General features: G+C 47.5%; 1 protein-coding gene across 1 annotated transcript in view; it reads left to right on the forward strand.

Annotated features, from left to right (window-relative positions):
- Nucleotides 1-9: 9 nt before the first annotated feature.
- Nucleotides 10-21,687, forward strand: part of ADCY1 (adenylate cyclase 1 (brain)) — a gene marked incomplete at both ends in the record, with an annotated part of 244,343 nt that continues 222,665 nt past the window's right edge. The window contains one exon of the mRNA XM_015421633.1: nt 10-564. Coding sequence (XP_015277119.1) covers nt 10-564 — 555 coding nt within the window. The remainder of the gene's footprint in view (nt 565-21,687) is intronic.

The raw sequence follows: 21,687 nt of genomic DNA on the forward strand, positions 1-21,687 counted from the left end.
CCCGCTCCCCCCGCTCCGGGGCCGGCCGGGGGTTCCTCGGGCGGCGTGGCCTGCGAGGACCAGTTCGACTGCAAGGAGCTGGAGTCGCTCTTCCAGAACTACAACCTGAAGCTGGAGCAGACGTCGACCCTCAAGGCGCTGGCCGTGCTCATCGTCCTCACCGGCAGCCTGGCGCTGCTGGAGCTCCTGGCCGGGCCGCGCCGCCTCACCATCGCCAAGGGCTCGCACCCGGTGCACGGCGTCATCTTCCTCTCCCTCTTCATCCTCACCAACGTCAAGTACCTGCAGGTCACCCAGCTCCAGCAGATCGTCAAGCTCACCCTGCTCTTCGCCTTCACCTTCGCCTTCCTCTGCTGCCCCTTCTCGCTCGGCGCCGACGGGCCCCAGACCCCCGCCGCCCCCGAGCAGGGACTCTGGCAGCTCATGCTCGTCACCTTCGTCTCCTACGCCCTCCTGCCCGTCCGCACCCTCCTGGCCATCCTCTTCGGCTGCGTCGTCGCCCTCTCCCACCTCGTCGTCGCCGCCACCTCCGTCAGGGCCAAGAGGCAGCCCCTCTGGAGGACGGTGAGTGGGAACGCCGCCACCCCCCCCTCCAATGCTCCCTCTAAGCTGTGGAGCCCTGTGAGCAAACATTCTACTCTGTGAGCTCCTGGCATTAAAGTTGTGAGCCGAGCGATTTGGCAGGCGCAGGCGCATCAGTTAGTTTGCTCTGGAGGCATTCCTTCCTGAGCAAAGGCAAAAATGGGTGAGCTGGAGGCTAAAAAACTGTGAGCTAGCTCACACTAACTCAGCTTAGAGGGAACGGTGGCCCCCTCCCAAGCCAGACCCCAAGGAGGAGAGCAGGAGGCCCCAGCCCCCTCTCCAATGTTCCCTCTAAGCTGTGGAGTCTTGTGAGCAAACATTCTACTCTGTGAGCTCCTGGCATTAAAGTTGTGAGCGAGCGATTGGGCTGCTGCATCAGTTAGTTTGCTCTGGAGGCATTCCTTCCTGAGCGAAGGCAAAAATGGGTGAGCCAGAGGCTAAAAAAAACTGTGAGCTGGCTCACACTCACTCAGCTTAGAGGGAACAGTGCCCCCCTCCCAAGCCCGACCCCAAGGAGGAGAGCGGGAGGCCCCAGACCCCTCTCCAATGTTCCCTCTAAGCTGTGGAGTCTTGTGAGCAAAAATTCTACTTCGTGAGCTACTGGCATTAAAGTTGTGAGCCAGCGATTTGGCTACTGTATATACTAGTTTGTTCTGGAGCCATCCTTCCTGAGTTAAGACAAAAATGTGTGAGCCGGAGTGTAAAAAACTGTGAGCTAGCTCACACTAACTCAGCTTAGAGGGAACACTGCCCCTCTCCCCCAAGAAAAGTCTACTTGCTTACAATGTTTCTTACCCAAATCAACAGATTGGGTCGAGGAGTCAGGAAGTTATGATTGAGATGGCCATTGACACCTGTGGGTTTCTTCTCAAGCTCCCCCCCCCCAACAGACTGATCTGGTCACCCCCAGCAGTGGTTGCCGACTTTTTATTTGTTGGGTGTAGCGGGCTTAGGAGCGCGGACTCTCTCCTCTGCGTGCAGCTGCTGGTGCGACCTTGGGTCAGTCACAAGTTCTCTCGGAGCTGTTCTCTGGAGGGCAGTTCTCAGGAGAGCTCTCGCAGCCCCACCTGCTTCACAGGGTGTCTGTTGTGGGGAGGGGGAGAGAAAGGAGTTTGTAAGCCGCTCTGAGACTCCTTCGGGTAGTGAAGGGCGGGGTATAAATACAACCTCTCTCTTCTTCTCTCTAAATGCCCCCTGACTTAAAAAAATCCTGCCTATGCAACTGGGGTTACTTTGCAGGAGCTTTCAATCCCACAGCTGGGGGGGGGGATTTGCGGTGCGGATTCTAGCGGTTGTGTGGCTACCAGGGGACGGGATTGGTGTGGTCGAGCTCCTCTGTCATACTGAAGCATTGAACCTCGATGCGGGCAAATCCTTTTGAAGCTTGCTGCGGGCACATCCTTTCCTGGAAGTAAACCCCATTAGGTAGACCTGAGATGTGATTCTGAGTAGAGCCGCTTAGTTGTCCTCTGCAGTGTTTTGTGAAGGGTCCCGATGCGAGACTTTAGGGCAGGATGCACAAAGCAAACTTCAAAGCGTGGCTTAGAATGCCTGGTGGGGCAGGGAGTGGGTTCGGTGGAGACAGCATGGTGGCGTTTAATGGGTTCGCCCCGGTAGGCAAAACTGTTTTGTAACTATCCGCTGATGGTCTGTCAGATGCTTTGTGGCTGGTTTGTTTTAAAAACGACTGTTTGTGATGACTAAGGGTGCATGCGGAGTAACACGCAACTATCATTATCTCCATCAACCCCCCCCCCCAGATCACAAAGTTTGAATAATGCAACAGACTTAGAGTCACAGTGCAGACTGACTAGTGAAGGAGAAAAGCCTCTCTCTCTCTCTCTCTCTTTCTCCTCCCTCCCCCCATGAGATTATTTGCAAATCCCTACACCTGAAATGTGTTCCTTAGCAAGGTAAACCGTAGTGTCCTAAAGTCAAGGTCAGGTTATATATATATTTCAGCCATGCAAACCAACCTTCTGTCCACAGGTATGAGAATCCTAGGAGAATTCGCCCTTAACTTCATAACTGGACGGATGCTTTCTCCAGCCCTTTTTGACCTCCGGTTCCTGAACCCCAAGGGGAAATCCCCCCCTACCCAGTCTCCTCTTCACAGCTTTCCTAACCCACCTTTCCCTGTAGCACCAGCTTCTTTTCCACCGCTGTCTCTGTACACAGTAGTCAGTATGTCATTGAGCTTCCAAACCATCTTTCCTCTCCGAATTAATCCTGTGGAAGCGCTTCTCTGCAGCATCTTTAGGAATGTGTTACTGCAAATTCCCCTCCTCCTCCCCCAGCGCACAGTGTCTATTTATAGCCCTGCAGGGCTTCCTCCAGTGCCCATAGCCTTCCGGGCTTGTACGGAGGGATAAGTAAGGGAATCCACAAGGTTTGCATCCTCGAGAAAGGACTCTATTCTGGGATTGTAGTCTTGTGAATTTGAGTTGGTCGCCAACCTAGAAACCAAGTGAAGTGGGGCTTACTTGTTCTGTGCGTAAGGTTTGGGTTTTATTTTTTTTTAAAAAAATATTTGAAAGGAAATGCTGTTGTGTTTTGGGAGAAATCGACTTCATGACAGAGACAAATAAGACGAGGGGGAAACAAACAGTTGCTTCTGCGTCTGCTTTCCAGTGTTGTTTTCCCTGGCAGCGCAAAGATGTGTCGTGACACACAAACACATAGACTCTCAGCCCTAGCCATGAACACAAGCTACAGGCGTAGGCACGAAGTCACGCCTGCTCATTCTTAGGTCTGCAGCCCCCTCTGGATTGCCAAACATGGGTTCACCTACCAGGCATACACAGTAGCTGCAGAGAGACCGAAAGGGGGAGAGACAGCTAGGCAAGAGAGGTGGTTTTGCAGGGACACGCAGGATTATTCTTGGCTCACTGCTGCTCAGCCGGTGGACAAAATAAATTGTGTGTGTTTTAGGAGGCAGAAAGAGAGATTATCTGGGTAAATCACAAAGCTCGGCTTCCTGGCAGTCTATTTTTAAGTACATGCTTTAGTGGTTCAGTGAGAAAGAGAGAATATGTGACCCGCTGAAATTTAAAGCGTGGCGAAGGTATGTGTGCCAAAACCCACTTTGAATGGCCAGGTTTCAGGAAGGCTATGCTGTGAAATCTACGCACTGAAGAAATCCCCCAATGTTTCATTTCTAACAGTGTGAGCAGTCCACATGCTTAATATGGTACGAGAGTATTGCCTTTAGCTGCACCTGCCTCCCCCCCCAATTTATAAAGAAACAAAGTTTCCCTACAGTTTCTGTGGATATATATCATGTCTCACTTAAGGTTAAAAGTGCCATTTTGACAAACAGCCTTTCCCCCAACCGTTTTTGGCCCATGCATTGGCCTCTCTTCTGGTTATTCAGGGGTAAAATGCAATTTCCTTAAAATAGATTTAGTTGGCAATTAAATCCCATTGACTTCGATGGGATCGGAGCTGCCTGGTTGTACACAGAATTGCAGCCTCAGGCTTGACGTCAAGCCCCAACAGACTTGCATGCGAGTAAATCCTAGGTAAACCAGTGTGACTTTCTTCCGAGTAAAGAAAGTGCTTACTAGATGGTGCTTTGTAGATAAATATTCTGCTTCCCCACAAACTGAATCCCACTCGCCCCCTGGGGATGTTGATGTTCCTCCTTGGAAAGATGGCTAGCTGGCTAGGTAACTTGAAATGTAGGTTGCTCTTGTACATACCTTATAGTAGAACAAAAGTGTGATAAGGTGGATTCTGACAAATACAAATGCCAGGTGAATTCCACGCTGCCCTTCAATCCACTGTGACAGTCTTCCCAATTCTGTGTTCACTTACCATTTTTGCTATATGCAGGATTGCAGTCTCATGTGCTAGCTGGCTTAATAATCAAAGCAAATGCCACCTTTGTGTAGAATAACCCGTTTGACGAAAGGTTTGAATAATACAGGATCAGTAGCATCTGTTATATAATTCTCCTTTCCCAGAGCTATAAGTGAGAATTGTGTGTATGTCTCTTTGTGTGGGGGAATGGAACAGAAATTTGAAGTATCTTAAAAATAATAATAATAATAATAACAATAATAATTGGAATATTTTGCTTACGAGTAAGCAAATCAAAGAGGCATCCATGGAGGTATTTAATGGAGCTGTGCTTTATCTGTGTTAGCACCCAAAACAGGGCAGAAACATTCAAATACAATCTCCGATGCAGTAGAAAATTGCATGTGATGCATGTATTAAGTGAAGCTACAATGAGAAAAATGAAACGACCAGTGCTGCCTCCAGGATGTTGTGGTCCTTGAACAAGGCACTCTTATGGACTCTTAAGTGGTGTGCAAATTGAAGATTCTCTCGTGCCACCTCTGACCTTTGGGGGCTCTGGGAATGGCACCCTTGGTGAAATGGGACCTTGGCTGGTCTTGTGGCCCCAGGAAATGCCCAGTATGGCCATGCTCTGGAGCTGGGCCCAGGTGTGACTGTACAAGCAGGTTGGAGATGTAAGGCTAGACCAGCCTCATTCATTGGCAGTACTGATTGAGAAGTATGGTTGTGAAGGCGACTCATATATTTATAGGGAGGATCTTTGAATAGCACCAGCAGGAAAGTGTGTGAAAACTAGAGAGCGAAGAGAGGTGGCTGGAGTGGATTGATGAATTGCGCCAAGGATGTGTGTGTTTGTGTGGTTCAGATTTTTTGTTTGGTGGCATTTAGGGGATGTCTGCAGACGAGGGAGGACAGATCAGTGAATTAGCTGTGGGGAAAGTATGTTCTACAAAAAGAACAGTTTGGAATGCTTTGGAGGCCCTCAGTTCTTCGGGTTCTAGGACTTCAAGGATGGGCCAGACAGATGAGTGGCTTGCCAGGATATTGCGTCATGAAAAACAGGAAGTCAGCATTCTTCTTCTTCTTCTTCTTCTTCTTCTTCTTCTTCTTCTTCTTCTTCTTCTTCTTCTTCTTCTTCTTCTTCTTCTTCTTCTTCTTCTTCTTCTTCTTCTTCTTCTCCTTCTCCTTCTCCTTCTCCTTCTCCTTCTTCTTCTCCTCCTCCTCCTCCTCCTCCTCCTCCTCTCCTGCTTCAGTTTTACAGATTTATGTTATAATCTTTACCATCCGCCAGCTTAGCCTCCCTGTTTGTTCTTGTGGGCATTTTTTGCTGTGGAAGGCAGTTGTTTTCTGTCCCATAGTCTTTTTCAAAAGAGCTCTCCGGGGCTGGAAGGAGGAGCAGTTAAGGATGATATCTGTCTTAATGGAAGAATACACCGAAAACTGTAGCGTGGGAAGGGTAGGTGTCAGTGGGTATGCACGACGGTGAATTGACGTGTGATGCTCGTCTCTAATAAAAGAATACCCAACTGGTCCAGCTTTTTCCAACAGTTTGATTCTCCCCCCTTTTCTTACTCAGATAACCTTTTATAACGTTCCTTTACTTTCACCAGCCATTTCAACTGCATGTTCTGACAAGGGGGACTGGACAGTCATTGGCATCTTAGTGCCATGTGGCATGTTCCATTAGCCAATGGAGGTGTCTTGTTTGTTGCCTTGACCCTCTCGATGTGATGTCCTTTTCACTGGCAGCTGTAGATTATGCATGGCTTTGAGAAAAGAAATGTTAAATTTAGAGAGTGTCATATTCTACCTGCCGTGGCTCAGAAGAGCTCTGATGAGTTTTGGAATCCCTTGACTTAGGAGAAACGAGTTTGTCATTTTTGACTAGCAGGTACAGTAGTTTTATTTCTGGAAAGAATTATGACCAGGGGTCATTTAGTAGAAAAAGAGGTGCAGGAGCTCATTCGCATAACTCATTAGCACAACTTATTTGCATATGCCACACCCCCTGACATCACCGGAAGTGTGTCAGAAGGCAACACCCACCGCTCAGGCTCCACTGGACTGTTTTGGATTGCTAGCTATTGGGGGGGGGGGAATGTGCAGATCTGTCCTCGCAGAGGAGGGAGAGCTTGTACCTGAATAAAACTTAGGCTTAAAGGTGCCACTGGACTGTTTTGGTCCGGGGAGCTGGGAGGGAGCTCTGCAACTTACCTGGCTGCTTCTTGCTGTGACTGAGGGCTGCTGGGAGCAGGGGGTGGGGCTTGTTGCATGTGCCCGTCCCCTGGGCTCTTTACTGCCGGAGCTCCGCTCCTGTGTGCTCCTGCAAGAAATGACCCCTGATTATGACAATATATTTCTGGAAAGTGTAATTGTGTCTGGACATGTAGGGAGCAAGCCTATGTGGGTCTGCTCAGAAGTGTGTCCCATTTTACTCAGTAAGGCTTACTTCCAGGGAAGTGTTCTCAGGATTGCAACCCTAATAGGTCAGATTGTCAGTTGGCCAGTAGAATGTCATTCAAATGTTCTTAGATATCTTCAGTATTAGTATAGCAGAACTAAAATAGGGAGCAAGAGAGAGATGCTAATTACGGCCATCCAACTTAATTTGTTATAAAACCACGAAACACAATTATAAACAATTTTATTCAACATTTATTTTTTTAGTTAAAGCGTTGTACATGTACGTGAATGGTATTCAGATATTGAGCAGCTCTTCTTGGTTTTTATCCTGAAGCACTTTGGATAGTCCAAAGCATCATATTTTTAAAAAATAAGAAATTGGATAAATAAAGTATACATTGCAACTATTAAAAATAAATAAATGAGTTTTCAACTGTGATAATAGTTCCGAACAGGGGATATCCTTTCCTGCTCGATGTGTGTGTACCTAGTTTCTTGCAGTGCTTGAAAGCCCTCATTCCTGCATTTGACACATGATGCAGATTTTCAAAGGAGAGAGGCTAACACCTACAGAAGGGTGTTCTTGGCTTCGAGTTGTATTTTGGTAATATTTGAGCACAGTCAGATAACAGGCAGATTGAAAATATTTGCCTCCCCCAGCCAACTGACTGGCATCTCGGATCCGGTGTGTAGGCCAAGCCTCCTACTTGGAGAAATAAAGTTCTGCAAAACAGCCCTAAGCCAGGTATTTTAAGGCTCTGCAAGCCATGTAAAATAGCTTTCCCCCCACGAAGAGTACACTGCATTCTTAGATTCATCGTATAGCTGTAGAGGAGGCATATATGATTTTCTAACTTGTCGGAAACTATCTCCACATGCTTCTGTTATCTGGACACCAGAGCGGCCATGGAATCTCGTCTTTCACTTAGAGATAGTGAAAGGTAAGAAGGAGACTAATATTTGAGATTGGGGTGGAAGTGCACATTATAAACAGAAGATTCACATAGGACTCCTCAACCATGTTATGGTTCCAGCCCCTCCCATCCTTCTGTCCATCTTTTTAAAATTTTGAAGGTGCTTGCGTACGTGCTTAAAACCCATTATCCATTCATTCACTTGATTAATTCAACTTTTTTAAAAAAAGGGTGGGGGGAACTGCTCAGGAGAGCAGAGAAGAGTTTGCTTGGTGATATCTCAGGCATTAGCCAGTCAGCACCATCTACTGCTGAAGCCGCTGTTGGATCAGGCCAATGGCCCATCCAGTCCAACACTCTGCCACACAGTGGCTAAAAATACCAGGTGCCATCAGGAGGTCCAGCAGTGGGGCCAGGACACTAGGAGCCCTCCCACTATTACCCCCCCCAAGCACCAAGAATACAGTGCATCGCTTGCCCCAGCCTTAGAGTCCCTATCTATACCTTGTGGCTAATAGCCACTGATGGACCTCTGCTCCATATAAGAGAAGCCAATGTTGGATCAGGACAATGGCCCATCTAGTCCAACACTCTGTCACACAGTGGCCAAAAATACCAGGTGCCATCAGGAGGTCCACCAGTGGGGCCAGGACACTAGAAGCCCTACCACTGTCCCAGAACCCCCCCCCCCCCCCCCCCCCCCCCCCAAGCACCTAGAATACAGAGAATCACTTGCCCCAGACTGAGACTCTCTATCTATACCTTGTGGCTCATAGCCACTGATGGACTTCTGCAAACTGGTAGAATATTTTTTTCCAGAGCTCATCCGTGGAATGTTGGACAGTAGGGTTTGAATTAAATGCTGCGATGGCACAGTCAAGCTAGCCCTGACTGCACTGACCTGGATGTCATTGGATATATTAATAGAGACAGGGCTTTCTCAGTGGTGGCACTGCCTTCTCCTTGATGCCCACCTGATGCATACCGCTTTGGCATATGAGCCCAAGGCTAAGGCATTTCAGTCCGCCCAGGCCTTTAGCTGAAGCTTTACCCCAGCTTTTAATTGTCCGTTTTAGTATTGTCCTCTGCTCTTGTGCCCATTTTGATGCATAAGTGCACACAACTCTTAAAGGGTCATGGCTCAGTGGTAGATCATCTGCTTGGCATGCAAAAGGACCCAGGTTCGATTCCTGGCACCTTCAGTTGAAAGGACCAGGTAGGAGGTGATGTGAAAGACCTCTGCCTGAGACCCTGGAGAACAGCTGCCAGTTGGAGCAGACAATACTGAGTTTGATGAGACATGGCAGGTTTATGTCTGTTTGGTGTTATGATGGTTAGGTTAGGACGGTTTTGCTGCGGGTGGGACTAGTTTTAAATCAGATATTTTATTTGGATTTAAAAAAAATACTATTATCAGTGGCAGGCTCAGGCAGGTCTTTGGAGGAGCATTGTGTACAATTTTAATAAAACAAGTCAGTAAATATTACATTGTCCGTGCCCTCAGAGTCTTCTCCAGTGAGTGCTCCCTTCTCATTTGGTGGCCAAAGTATTTGAGCTTCAACTTCATGTTGGTTGCATCGATAACACTGTCGAACCACCTCATCCTTTGCTGTCCCCTTCTTCTTTTACCTTCAGTCTTTCCCAGCATCAGGGTCTTCTCCAGTGAGTGCTTCCTTCTCATTTGGTGGCCAAAGTATCTGAGCTTCAGCTTCAGTATCTGGCCTTCCAGGGAACAGTCAGGGTTGATTTCCTTTAGGACTGACTGATTAGATCTCCTTGCAGTCCAGGGGACTCTCAAGAGTCTTCTCCAGCACCATAATTTGAAAGTATCTCTTCTTCAATGCTCGGCCTTCCTTGTGGTCCAACTCTCGCAGCCATACAGTACTACTGGGAATACCATTGCTTTGACCATATGGACTTTTGTTGGCAGGGTGATGTCTCTACTTTTTATTATGCTGTCTAGGTTTGCCATCGCTTTCCTCCCAAGGAGCAGGCGTCTTTTTTCTTTTCTTTTTCTTTTGAAAACCCCATGGAGGTCCCGGTCAGACATGGCAGAAAACGCGTGGGGGGAGGGAGGCTATTTGTGGTGCGGTAATTTGACCCGCCGCTGCGTGATCCCACACAAAGGCAGGTGAAGCGGAGCATTTACCTTGCAGCCTGCTCCCTCGAGGGCTCAGTGATGCCAGCCTGCTTCCTCAAGGGCTCAATGACGTCATCGGAGCGCGCTGGGGCAATCACCCCAGGAACTCTGTCCTCGGTCGTCGCACCATCGCTTGATAGTGCAGTTTACCTGGTGGTTTTTAACTGCGCTTCTTTGGCTGCCTCCTACGGGTCTATGATGGGTGCGGAATGCTGGCCAGATGTGCCAATGTGAACACGCCCGTAAAATCCGTCTGTCAATCGTCGGACTCCAGAGGTAACTACTGCGTGTGATCGTGGCCGGACAGTAACAAAAGACATATCATAATGAACATAAAATATTAGCTTCATCTATGTTTAAATCAAACATGAATGATTGCACAAAATCCTATCCCATTTGGGTAGGTATGCCTCCAAAGCATAGCACAGGATGGTGGCAGTGGATAGGGAGCAGTGGACCACGTTTGAAAGGAATTCGGGCCTCCTTGGGTAATGTTGCAAGCTTGGGTTTGCCTATCCCATTTAGGATGCCGGCGAGCTTCCTTTCTTGCGTTTGTGATTATTTTGGCGTTTTCACATCAGAGGTGGACTATGGGGAACCCCATCCGCTCCAGGCTCTACCCCTGAATCTCCGGGAATTTCTCAACCTGGGGCTGGTAACCCTACTCCCAAAGTAGCTAACCTTAAAACTAGTTTCGTGTCAGTTCTTGGTCAAACACTTGTTGCACAGTATCAGCCATTTGTATCCTCCTATCTTAGTTGAGATGATGGGTTACTTACTACTGTGAGTTTTTTCCCCCTTGCTCATTAATATGTATATGCCTCTGGTGTCATATTTCATATTTCCTGAAATATGACTTCCTTTAGTTAATTTCCCCCCCTGGTATTTCCATTAACACAACTAGTTGTAAAACAAGGTCGCAATTCATTTGAGCTGAATAAAGGACCTTGATTTATATAATGGAAGTGCTTCCCGACATTAAAAGGATTTAATAGCAAGGGACATAAAGCATGTGCAGTATCAAGAAGTAACCAGGCTAAAAATGCAGTGAGATCCTATTAAGCTTGTTTGCGCCTCAGCATTTCTCAGATGAAAACCTGCACTCTTTTTCGATGTGACGTGTGACAGTTGCATTTCATTGGAGCCGACAGAAAGCAGCATAATGTCCCAGAATATGTACTTCCCAACGGTCTTGGAAACATATCGTTCCATCTAGATGTGATAAAATCTCTCTGTATTTTAATTTTATCTTGTTGAGATTTCTGTAATTCTTTGCTTCTCTTACCTCTGCCTTTTATTTTTCTGCTCATGTTTTAATATCTTTTGGGGGGCATATGTTTGATCTGGTCACTCCTTTTCAGTTTTGTGCTCCTTGGTTTCCTGACTCCATCTATTTTCAGCTCAGGATTTAGTTTATTTGCTTCTAAGTGCATCCCTTCCATGGTGCCTCAGTGCCTCATATGATTCTGCTTTGCTTTCACTCTACTCTCTTGGGTTCTCTCCCCCCCCCTTTCCTTCTAAACTTCAGGTTTCTACTTCTGTTGTGTTTCACATCTACTTTCTCTGGAATGCTCTCCCTGCTGACATCGCACCCCGGCTTATGGCTTGGAAGAAATATCTTAAGATGCATTTCACAGAATCATAGAATGTTAGAGTTTGAAGGGACCTTGGAGGTCATCTAGTCCAACCCCCTGCACTCTGCAGGAGCATAGCCGAAAGCGACATACCCGAAAGATGGTCGTCCAGCTTCCGCTTGAAAATGTCCAGCGAAGGAGCATCCACCACCTCCTGAGGCAGTCTGTTCCACTGCTCAACCACTCTTACAGTCAGGAAGTTTCTCCTGATATTTAGCTGGTTAATGACTCCCCTGTAATTTCCACCCATTAGATCTAGTCTTGCAATCCGGAGCAAGAGAGAATAGAGCTGCTCCATCTTCTACATGACAGCCCTTCAGATACTTGAAGACTGCAATCATGTCCCCTCTAAGCCTTCTCTAGGCTAAACACACCCAACTCTTTCAGCCTTTCCTCATAAGACTTGGATTTGTTTCACATCAGCATATACATTACATTATTATCACTCTCTTCCCTATCCCCCCCCAATTTCTGTTTAATGTCAGTCAGTTGCAGGCTTTCTGACCAAGGCTTTAAAAACATTTTCATACAATTACTAGTTGTTAACATGTAATTAATATATAATACATCTTATTATATTATTATATTTTGTGCTGTAAAAATCTCAGTCCCATGCATCCATACAAGAGTCGGTATCTCTAGCTGCAAACGTTTTTAAAAGTTGTGGTTTCTATAACCAAACCATGCCCAACCCACAGACCTCAGACCCTGTCATGCTTGCCGTGTGTTGTGGTCCATTGGATGGTTGATAATCCCAGCTGGCAGGAACAGACTATCTGACTCCTTTATGTTCAGGTTCTTAATCGCTCCGTAGGTGCTTCTGCTAAGGTTGCTAGCTCTGGGTTGGGAAATCCTTCGATATTTTGGGGGTGGAGCCCGGGGAGGGTGGGGTTTGGGGCAGGGAGGGACTTCAGAAGGGTGTAATCCGTAGAGTCCCTCCTCCAAAGCAGCCTTTTTCTCCAGGGAAACTGCTCTTTACTGCCTGGAAATCAATTGTAATAGCAGGAGATCTCCAGGTGCCACCTGGAGGTTGGTAAACCTAGGTTCTGCTCACCCCTGTTGTCTATGGGAGGGACTGTGGTTTGGTGGTAAATCACCTGCTTGGCATGTAGAAGGTCCCAGGTTCAGTCCCCGGCGTCTCCAATTAAAAGGATCAGGCAGTAGGTGATGTGATAGACCTCTGTCTGAGACCCTGGAGAGCCGCTGCCAGTCTGAGTGAACAATACTGACTTTGATGGTCTCATTCACTATACATCAGCTTCATGTGTTCATTTGTATTTAGGAACTGAAGTTCATTCTCCTGAGGGGATCACTGAGTGGTCTGTGTCATTCCTGAACAGCCACCCAAGCCCCAGCATAGAAGATAAGGCAAATGAGGTTGGTAGTTTCCTCTGATGGAAGGAATCTCACTTCCACCACCCAAAGGTAGCCCCAAATGATGCCTGAGAGGCCGTTCCTGGGAGGGACAGGAGACCCCCAGAAACTCTGTGAAGAGTGATTGGGAGGTAGAATCTAAGAGTTGGAATGGACCTCCAGGGTCATCTAGTCCAACCCCCTGCACAGTGCAGGAAATTCACAAATACCTCCCCCTCCACACCCCCAGTGACCCCTGTTCCACGCCCAGAAGATGACAAGAAACCTCCAGGATCTCCAGCCAAACTGGCCTGGAGAAAAATTGCTTCCTGACCACAGAGTGGCAATCAGCATTTCCTTGGGCATGTAAGAAACAAGAACTAAGCCCTGGTGCAACCCTTCCTGCCCTCCCTTCTCAGGATCTGCCTAAGTTCACAGAATCAGCATTGCTGTCAGATGGCCATCAAGCCTCTGTTTGAAAACCTCCAAAGAAGGAGAGCTCTCCACCTCCAAAGGAAGTCTGTTCCACTAAGGGACTGCTCTAACTGTCAGGAAGTTCTTCCTAATGTTTAGCCGAAAACTCTTCTGATTTAATTTCAGCCCATTGGTCCTGGTCCGACCTTCTGGGGCAACAGAAAATAAATCCAATTGATTTATTTTATATTTTCAGCGAATTTTGATGGGTGATATTCCATGCATTCCAAGCGATGTAGCCAAGCGCCTACTGGGAATATTCCATATTAGCTAATGCAAAGCACCGTAGTGTAAAAATCACATTACTGCCTTGAGTAGACAGTATCATGGTCAGTCCTTGGTCGATTAATGAGCTGTTGTTTCAACAAGACAGATGGTGAAGCATCAGATTTTAAATTCACCCAGAGCAGCAAAAAACTTTGCGACGCCTTTTGTGGGGAGTTAGGTTGAAGTAGTAGAAGTAAATGATTGTTTTTCTTTATCAGGAATGCAGAAGTGATTGACAGTGTAGCATCATTGTTTCCAGGAACAGCTTGGATTTGCAGTCCTGTGTGGATCTTATAAATAAGATGTGCATTTAAAACAGTGCTTACAGAGAGCTGTGGTACCCAAAAGTTTTATTAAGGATGGCAAAGAGTGATTAGCACTTGGAATTCACTGCTACAGGAAGTGGTGGTGGCTACAAGCATGAACGGCTTCAAAAGGGAATTTGATAAGCATATGGAGCAGAGGTCCATCAGTGGCTACTATATTTTATAGGGACTCTGGGGCAAGTGATGCTCTGTCATCTTGGTGCTTGGGGGGGGGTCAACAGTGGGAGGGCTTCTAATGTCCTGGCCCCACTGGTGGACCTCCTGATGGCACCTGGTATTTCTGGCCACTGTGTGACACAGAGTGTTGGACTGGATGGGCCTTTGGCCTGATCCAACATTGGCATCTCTTATGTTCTTAAACTTGAAGTGAGATCAGGAGAAACAGATTTAAAGAAATACAGTATTATTGTTTTTTTCAATCAAGGTTTCTTGTATGCTGTGAAGAATATGTCTTGGTTTCTCCCATGTATTCCTCCCTACATTTGATCATGTCTTGGTCCACCTATTTTCTTTTACTGTTAGGATGCTGTAGAAGTTGCTCTTTAAGGGCATCCAGATTTTGGAGTTTGAAAAAATTAAGTTTTTGTATCTTAATGTGTTTTTATTTTACCCGTTTAGAAATGTGTTTCCTGGTAGACTCAGTTTACAAAGGTGTTTCCTGGTAGACCTGCCATTTTAAAGGAAGTCCTTCTTCACCCAAAGAGTAATTAACATGTGGAATCCACTGCCGCAGGTAGTGGTGGCAACTACAAGCATGGACGGCTTCAAGAGGGGATCGGAGAAACATATGGAGCAGAGGTCCATCAGTGACTATTAGCCACAAGGTATAGATGGAACACTCTGTCTGGGACAAGTGATGCTCTGTCTTCTTGGTGCTTGGTGGGGGGAACAGAGGGAGGGCTTCTGGAGTTGTGGCCCCACTGGAGTTCTGGCACCTGGATTTGGGCCACTGTGTGACAGAGTGTTGGACTGGATGGGCCATTGGCCTGATCCAGCGTGGCTTCTCTTCTGATCTTATGTAAAGCTCTTTTCATAATGATTAGTGCTTCTGCTGTTGTTATTTGGATTTTAGGTGATGAAATTGACCTGTTTGGGTTTTTTTATGTTGTAATTGCTGGCATTGTTCATTCTATTACATTTTTTAACATGATGTCATGTCAGGCACTTTAAGTAGAGAATGTGGTCTATATAGTTATAAAGTTCATAAATAGGTAATAGTCCCTAACTCAGAAGTGACTATACTGTTTCCCCTATAGTTACCACTGTGGGTATCTTGTGTTATATTCTCCCAAACATTAACTGCCCAGTGGTCTGACCCATGAAGCTTCTTTTGGGAAGTGCAAGCATGCAGCATTTAAAGGAGTAGGGGGAATGAAAGATGCAACATGTTAAAACCTTTGCCTCAAAATATATTCTAGAAGATCATATCTTGTTTCAAAAAGCCGGCTTCCAATATACAGTGTAAGATTTTCCCAGCAACAAGGCATATGGCCTCTGGTAATAGGCCTAAGGTGTATAATTAATTGTTTGCACGAGGTAGTTGGTAGTGATTTTATAGCAAAATATAATAGCCTCTCTCTCTCTTGACTGAATTAATTTGATTCATTCACATTCTGTAATGGCAAAGACATTTTCCAGGCTTCTGTAATCGCACTTACGAAGCTTTCTGAAAAGACTAAAGTAATTATCCACCCACACAAGATTAGGAAATAAAGGTAATATTAATAAACATGCAAAAAGTTATGTTTCAAACATATAAATTTAAGACGTATTGTCAAGTCAGAGGAGAATATTGTGTTCGAATGGCAGATCGGTTTCCCCAGGTCTCTTTTCCCAGTAAAGCTGAAACGATAGGCTACATTTCCATTTTTCCCCCAGCAGCAACATTAATAAGACAGAACTTTGCAATTACTCAGGGTGTTTTTTTTCCTGTGTTAAGCCCAATACCTTGATGCCTGGGACAAAAAAACACCTCCAAAGAGTATTTCCTCCCCGCCACTAGGCAGTTTTTGCAATCACATTATAATGAAATCATTTTGGAAGGAAATTTGGCAATTGGTACTGACATCTTTCTCATCTATCCGACATCTCTCTCTCTGGCGCTAGGGGAGAAGATGTCCCCGCGATACCCCCTGGATTGCGGAGCGCCGCGTGGGTGATCCTCTCCTTGATGCTGTTTAACCTGTATATGCGCCCCCTCACCCAGTTGGTCTGGGGATTTGGGCTGGGTTGCCATCAGTACGCTGATGACACCCAGCTTTACCGGTTCACGGGTGGCCAGCTGGATTCTGCCCCAGATATTTCGGACAGGGCACTGGGGCCATGGCTGGATGGCTGCAGCGGAGCCAGCTGAAATTAAATCCAGTGAAGATGAAGGTCCTGTACCTGAGCTGTGGGGGTGTGGGATCTGGAATCCTCCGGCTGCCAGCGCTCAGTGGGGCATCAATGGTGCCAGCGCTAAGGATGAGAAGTCTTGGGGTGATCCTGGATCCCTCGCTTTCTATGGAGGCCCAGGTCACCACGGTTGCCAGATCGGCCTTTTATCACCTTCAGCTGATCAGGCAGCTGGTTCCCTATCTCACCTCTCAGGACTTAGCGACTTTGATCCACGCAGTGGTCACTTCCAGCCTGGATTACTGTAACTTGCTCTGTGTGGGGCCACTCTTGAACCTGATCTGGAAACTACAGGTAGGGCAGAATGCGCCGGCACGCTTGCTGATGGTGACGCCCGTGTGGGTGCGCACAAACAGCCAGTGCTTCGCCGACCGAACTGGCTGCCGATTGAATACCGAATCCACTTTAAGGTTAGGGTACGGACCTTCAAAGCCCTACGCGGCCTAGGACCAGGATATCTGTGGGACAGCCCTTCCCTATATGTGCCCTGGAGAGCCTTGCATTCCACAGATCAACACCTCCTGGTCAGTGTTCCCTCTAAGCTGAGTTAGTGTGAGCTAGCTCACAGTTTTTTAGCCTCCGGCTCACGCATTTTTGTCATAGCTCAGGAAGGACGGCCCCAGAGCAAACTAAATTTATGCAGTAGCCGAATCGCTCGCTCAATACTCTAGTGCCAGTAGCTCAGAAAATAGAATTTTTGCTCATAAGACTCCACAGCTTAGAGGGAACACTGCTCCTGGTAGTCCCCAGCTCGAGAGACATCCGCTTAGCCTCAACGTATTCTCAGCCCTGGCCCCAGCCTGGTGGAACCTGCTCCCACCTGAGTTCAGAGCTCTGCAGAACCTACTACAGTTCCACAGGGCCTGTAAGACGGAGCTCTTCCACTAGGCCTTTGGTTGAGGCAGTGGGCGTTAAATCGTCTCAGCCTCCCCTGCCTTTGGTACCCACCCAGTGCCTTTCAGATGCTGTTTATTACCTATGGGGCACTGTTGTCTATCAGGGCACCTACCACCATCTGCTTAAAAACGGCCATAAATTGGGCTACCTGTTACCATCTGTTTAAGCGCTACAGGAGATGTTGGACTGTTAGTGTTTTCGTGCCGTCTTGCTTTGATGGTTTAAATTGTTTAATTATTTTTTTTTTACACATTACGGGTTTTGTTGTTACTTTATATGTTGTGCACTGTGGGGTAGGGCGGGATATAAGTTTAATAAATAAATAGATTTCCATGCTTGGCAACAGCCTCTGGACAGGATCTACATACGGAGGCGGGAGGAACCGAACCCGTGTTATAGCCAGCAACAAAACGGCCTCGCACTGCTCAAGCTGCCTTGAGTGGGGAGACAGTGACCATACACATCTTTCTTTAGGGCTCCCGTGTGCATGATCATTTCCCCGCATGTGTATCGCCTCTGTGTCGGAAAGAGACTGTATACCGTCATCCATAATGGGAGCTCGCATTCCTTTTGATGTAGGCATACGTGTTGTAAAGCCATGGCAAACGTGAGTTCCCACCACATGCATATTCATCGCACATGACTAATAGAGAACATGCTGCATATACCCATACGTGAAAGTGATGGTTGTATAGGAAAATCATTTGGATGTGAAGTGTCCCTTAATGATAATTACCGAGGAAGCAGATCGAGTCCTTCATTCTGCATTAAAAAAACCCAACCCTTTAGAAGTTATGCTAGTTCCCCCCCCCCCTTTCGTTCCTTATTGACTTTGCCTTTGAAATTTCATCAGGCAATTGCCGGCGTGTTTTCAAATCTTCCCCTGCAGCTGCAAGGCCTAGAAATCTGCTCAAGTGGGGATATCATGACTTGTCTTTCATGCCATTTACGATTTCTATTTTAGTTACATGCACACTGTTGACATTCAGAGGCTAGTCTTTATCTGTCTGTCGTTTTCTGCTTCTCTCTGCTTGCCTGCCTGCCATCGTGGGGTGGATGGAGGGAATAGCTCAACCTCCACGGCTTTGCTCTGCTGACGGAGGAGGGTACGGGAGCGCTGGAGCTGCTGGGCCCATAGTCGCAGCACTCTGTGGGCCCACAGCTTCACAGTGGCTAGTGAAACCGGGCACAAGCAAGTGATGTCATCACCCTGCGCTCCCATTGGGCTCCACCTGTCACTCAAGAGCTGTATGCCTTTATGGTGCTTGCAGCCATGACCCTGGGAACTTCACTGCCACTGGCCCCTCTCTGTTGCCATCCCTGCCAATAACAACGGTGTCTTCCCTTCTCCCTTCAGTGACGAACAGTGGTGGAGGTTGGGATGTTCTCTGAATCCCCATCCCACAAACCAATGCTTGCTTGCATGCCGATGTAACCAAGGACCAAAATCCAGGCCCTGACCTGGATAGCAAGCCTGATCTCGTCAGATCTCAGAAGTTAAGCACTGGCAAATACTTGGGTGACCTCCAAGGAATAACAGGCCTGGGATGCAAAGCCATAGCAAGCCATCTCTCTGAAGCGTCCAAGCACCACTAGGGATTGCTAGAAGTCAACCGTGACTTCCAGGTGCACGCGCGGACGCACACACGAAGCAAAGTCCAGGATGCGTCCGTGGAGCCAAAGTAGTCCGGCTGTGTGGCTGGTTGCGATCTTGAATCTCAGCACTTGGGATCACAGGGGGTGGCTTTAGGCCTCATTACATTGCTGCTGCTTCATAAACAAAAAGTTAGGACTTAAATGGTGTCTGAGTAAGTGGAGGTAAATATATATTTATGCCTTAATGCCCTAAATTTAGATCTCCGTATTATGTGGCATTTCTGTGTTACCACGAAGCAACCTTTCGTAGATATGCTCAAGATATTTTAGTAAGCTACTATTTTTCCCCACTTTCAAGATACATTTATCAGGATGGTATCTGAAGAAGTGAGTAGTGATTCATGAAAGCTCATACCCGGCTTCAAATTTTATTAGTCTTTATTTTGTTTATTAGGTGCTTTAAGGCTCTTGGGGTCATGGTGGCTCAGAGGTTAAGACGCTGAAGCTGCAGACCAGATAATCTGTAGCTCGGCAGTTTGAGACCCCAGTGCCATGTGGCAGAGTGAGCTGCCGTCTCTGGCCCCAGCTCCTGCCGATCAAGCAGTTCGAAAGCAAGGAATTGAAGTAGATAAATAGATACTGCTTTGGTGGGAAGGTAACAGCGTTCTGTGCACCTTGGTGTCTAGTCATGCCGGCCACATGACCACAGAAACGTCTTTGGACGGCGCTGGCTGTACCGCGGTTATCCTTATCAGAATTGGATGGGGGGGGGAATGAAAAACCAGCACGAGGGGGGGGGGGGGGTGATGGAAGCTGAGGGGACCAGCAGAAGAGACAAATAAAGTTGGCTGTTTTGCAGAAGTTAGTGTTCCTGCGCATCCTGTCAAATTCATTGTTGCAGGCCTTGACAAATTCTTTCGCTCTAGAAGCCAGCTCAGAAATGTAGGAGCCAGGTTCATATTCCAGCCTTTAGGGTTATCAATTACCTTGTTTGAGGTTGAGGTGAAGCGGCATAATAATCCCATAGGATTTTCCTGATAGAAATTCTGCCCCCCCAGCTGCTAGCAGTCCTAGCAGAGTGTGTGTGTGCGGGGAGTACAGTATCGTTTCCTGACTTTTTATCCCTGCTGGGACTAATGTCAGCTGGGAACTTATTTGTAGCTGAAAACAGCATAATGGGAGGGATATTAACCTCTTCTGCCTCATTGCTCCAGCCCCAAGTTTAGTAGTTCCCCCCACCTGCATTTTAAGGTTGAAGATCCCCAATGTGACATTGCTTGGTTCAGACACAAAATGAAACCACGGCTAACTGTGGTTAGTATGTGAAATCAAGATTTAGCTCACAGACTGGGTCTCAAATTCTGGGTGGCCTCCACAACTGCTGATTTAGGTTTCTTCTCTCTGTAGACTGGGAGGGCATTGCCAAAGAATAAGCCAAGATTAAACCAGAGTTCAGCCAGGATATTTGCATTCAGACATCACGCAAAACCAGGGGTAGTTTCGTAGAAAAAGAGCTAGGGGAACTCATTAGCATAACTCATTAGCATATGCCACACCCCCTGACATCGGGCCCGGCGGTGGACCTGCAAGGCTGGCGGGAGTGTGAGGAAGCCCCGCCAAGGCCCTCCCTGGCCCCAGGCAGGCAGGGGTGGGAAGAGGCGGGGAGGAAGCAACTTACCCTTCCTCTTCTCCTGCCTCCTCCTGGCTGAATGAGGGCCGGAAGCGGGGCGGCCGGAAGCAAGGGGCGGGGCTTCATCGTGTGCCCCACCCCCCGCACCTCACCCGGGGGAACTGCGATCCCCCGCGATCCCCCCCGAATCGACCTCTGCGCAAAACCATTGATAACTGTGGTTAATAGACCAGTTTCAGATTCTGGCTTTCTGGATCCTAGCCGACCTTAGGTAGTGGAATGGCCTGCATTCAGCCACACTAACCACAGATAGGGTGTGTTCAGACGGGGCGTTTCTGCCGGCATAAACTGCACCGGTTGAAACCGGTGCAGTTTTTCCCAGCAGAAACGCGATCAGACTCACCCTCCTGTCTGCGGAGCCCTCCGGTGGACGCCCGCTCACACGCTGTGGGCGTCGGCGTTTTTTTTTTTAAAGGACTGTTTGAGCATGCGCACAGGCAGCCATTCAGAGAATGGCGATTTTTGCGCATGCTCAACCCCCCCTTACATTTAAACTTTAAAGGTAAGCACTTACCTTTAAAGTTTAAAGCCCAACCTGGCCTCGCTTAAGTCCCGGACTCCTCCTGGACGGTAAAGTAAGGGCTTTAAAATTTTTTTTAAACAAACGCTCAGGGCGAAGCTTCGCCTGAGCGCATATCGCCTAGTTTTTTTAAAAAAAATGGCGGGGGAAAGCTGGAAGCCTCAGGCTTCCGACAGAAGTGGCTGCGCAACGGAGGAGAGCGATCAGACGCCGGGGTGCACCGTTTTCAACCGTTGCACTCTGTTTACCACCACTTCGGACCTAGTGGCAGAGTTCAACGGTTTAAAAGGATTTACAACGGTTAGGGACGGGAGGCAGATGTTCGCTGTCTGAACGCCCGTAAGTACACCGGTTGGAACCGGCACCCTAACCGTTGTAAAGCCCCCGTCTGAATGCACCCATAGTGTAAGTTTTGCAGAACGATGGAACAGAGTCAAAGTGTTGAAAGGATAATTAAAAGCTAAATGCATGACCACTTGCTGCTTTTTTAGGGATCACAAAATCTTGCAGGTATATAGGGTGCACCCTTCTTTTTTCAGGCTCTCCAGATAAAAGGTATCAGGTGGTGAAAGTGGCTATGCGTGAGCAACCAGAGAGCTTTCACCAGTAATGGGGCTCACTTACATAAGTGCCTTGCAGCTCTATCTGTGCACTTACACAGCAGTGTGCCTTCAGAGGGCAAAGTTCTTGGAG

This window comes from Gekko japonicus, unplaced genomic scaffold (genome assembly GCF_001447785.1).
Source record: "Gekko japonicus isolate JY-2015 unplaced genomic scaffold, Gekko_japonicus_V1.1 scaffold2166, whole genome shotgun sequence".
Taxonomy (NCBI): domain Eukaryota; kingdom Metazoa; phylum Chordata; class Lepidosauria; order Squamata; family Gekkonidae; genus Gekko; species Gekko japonicus.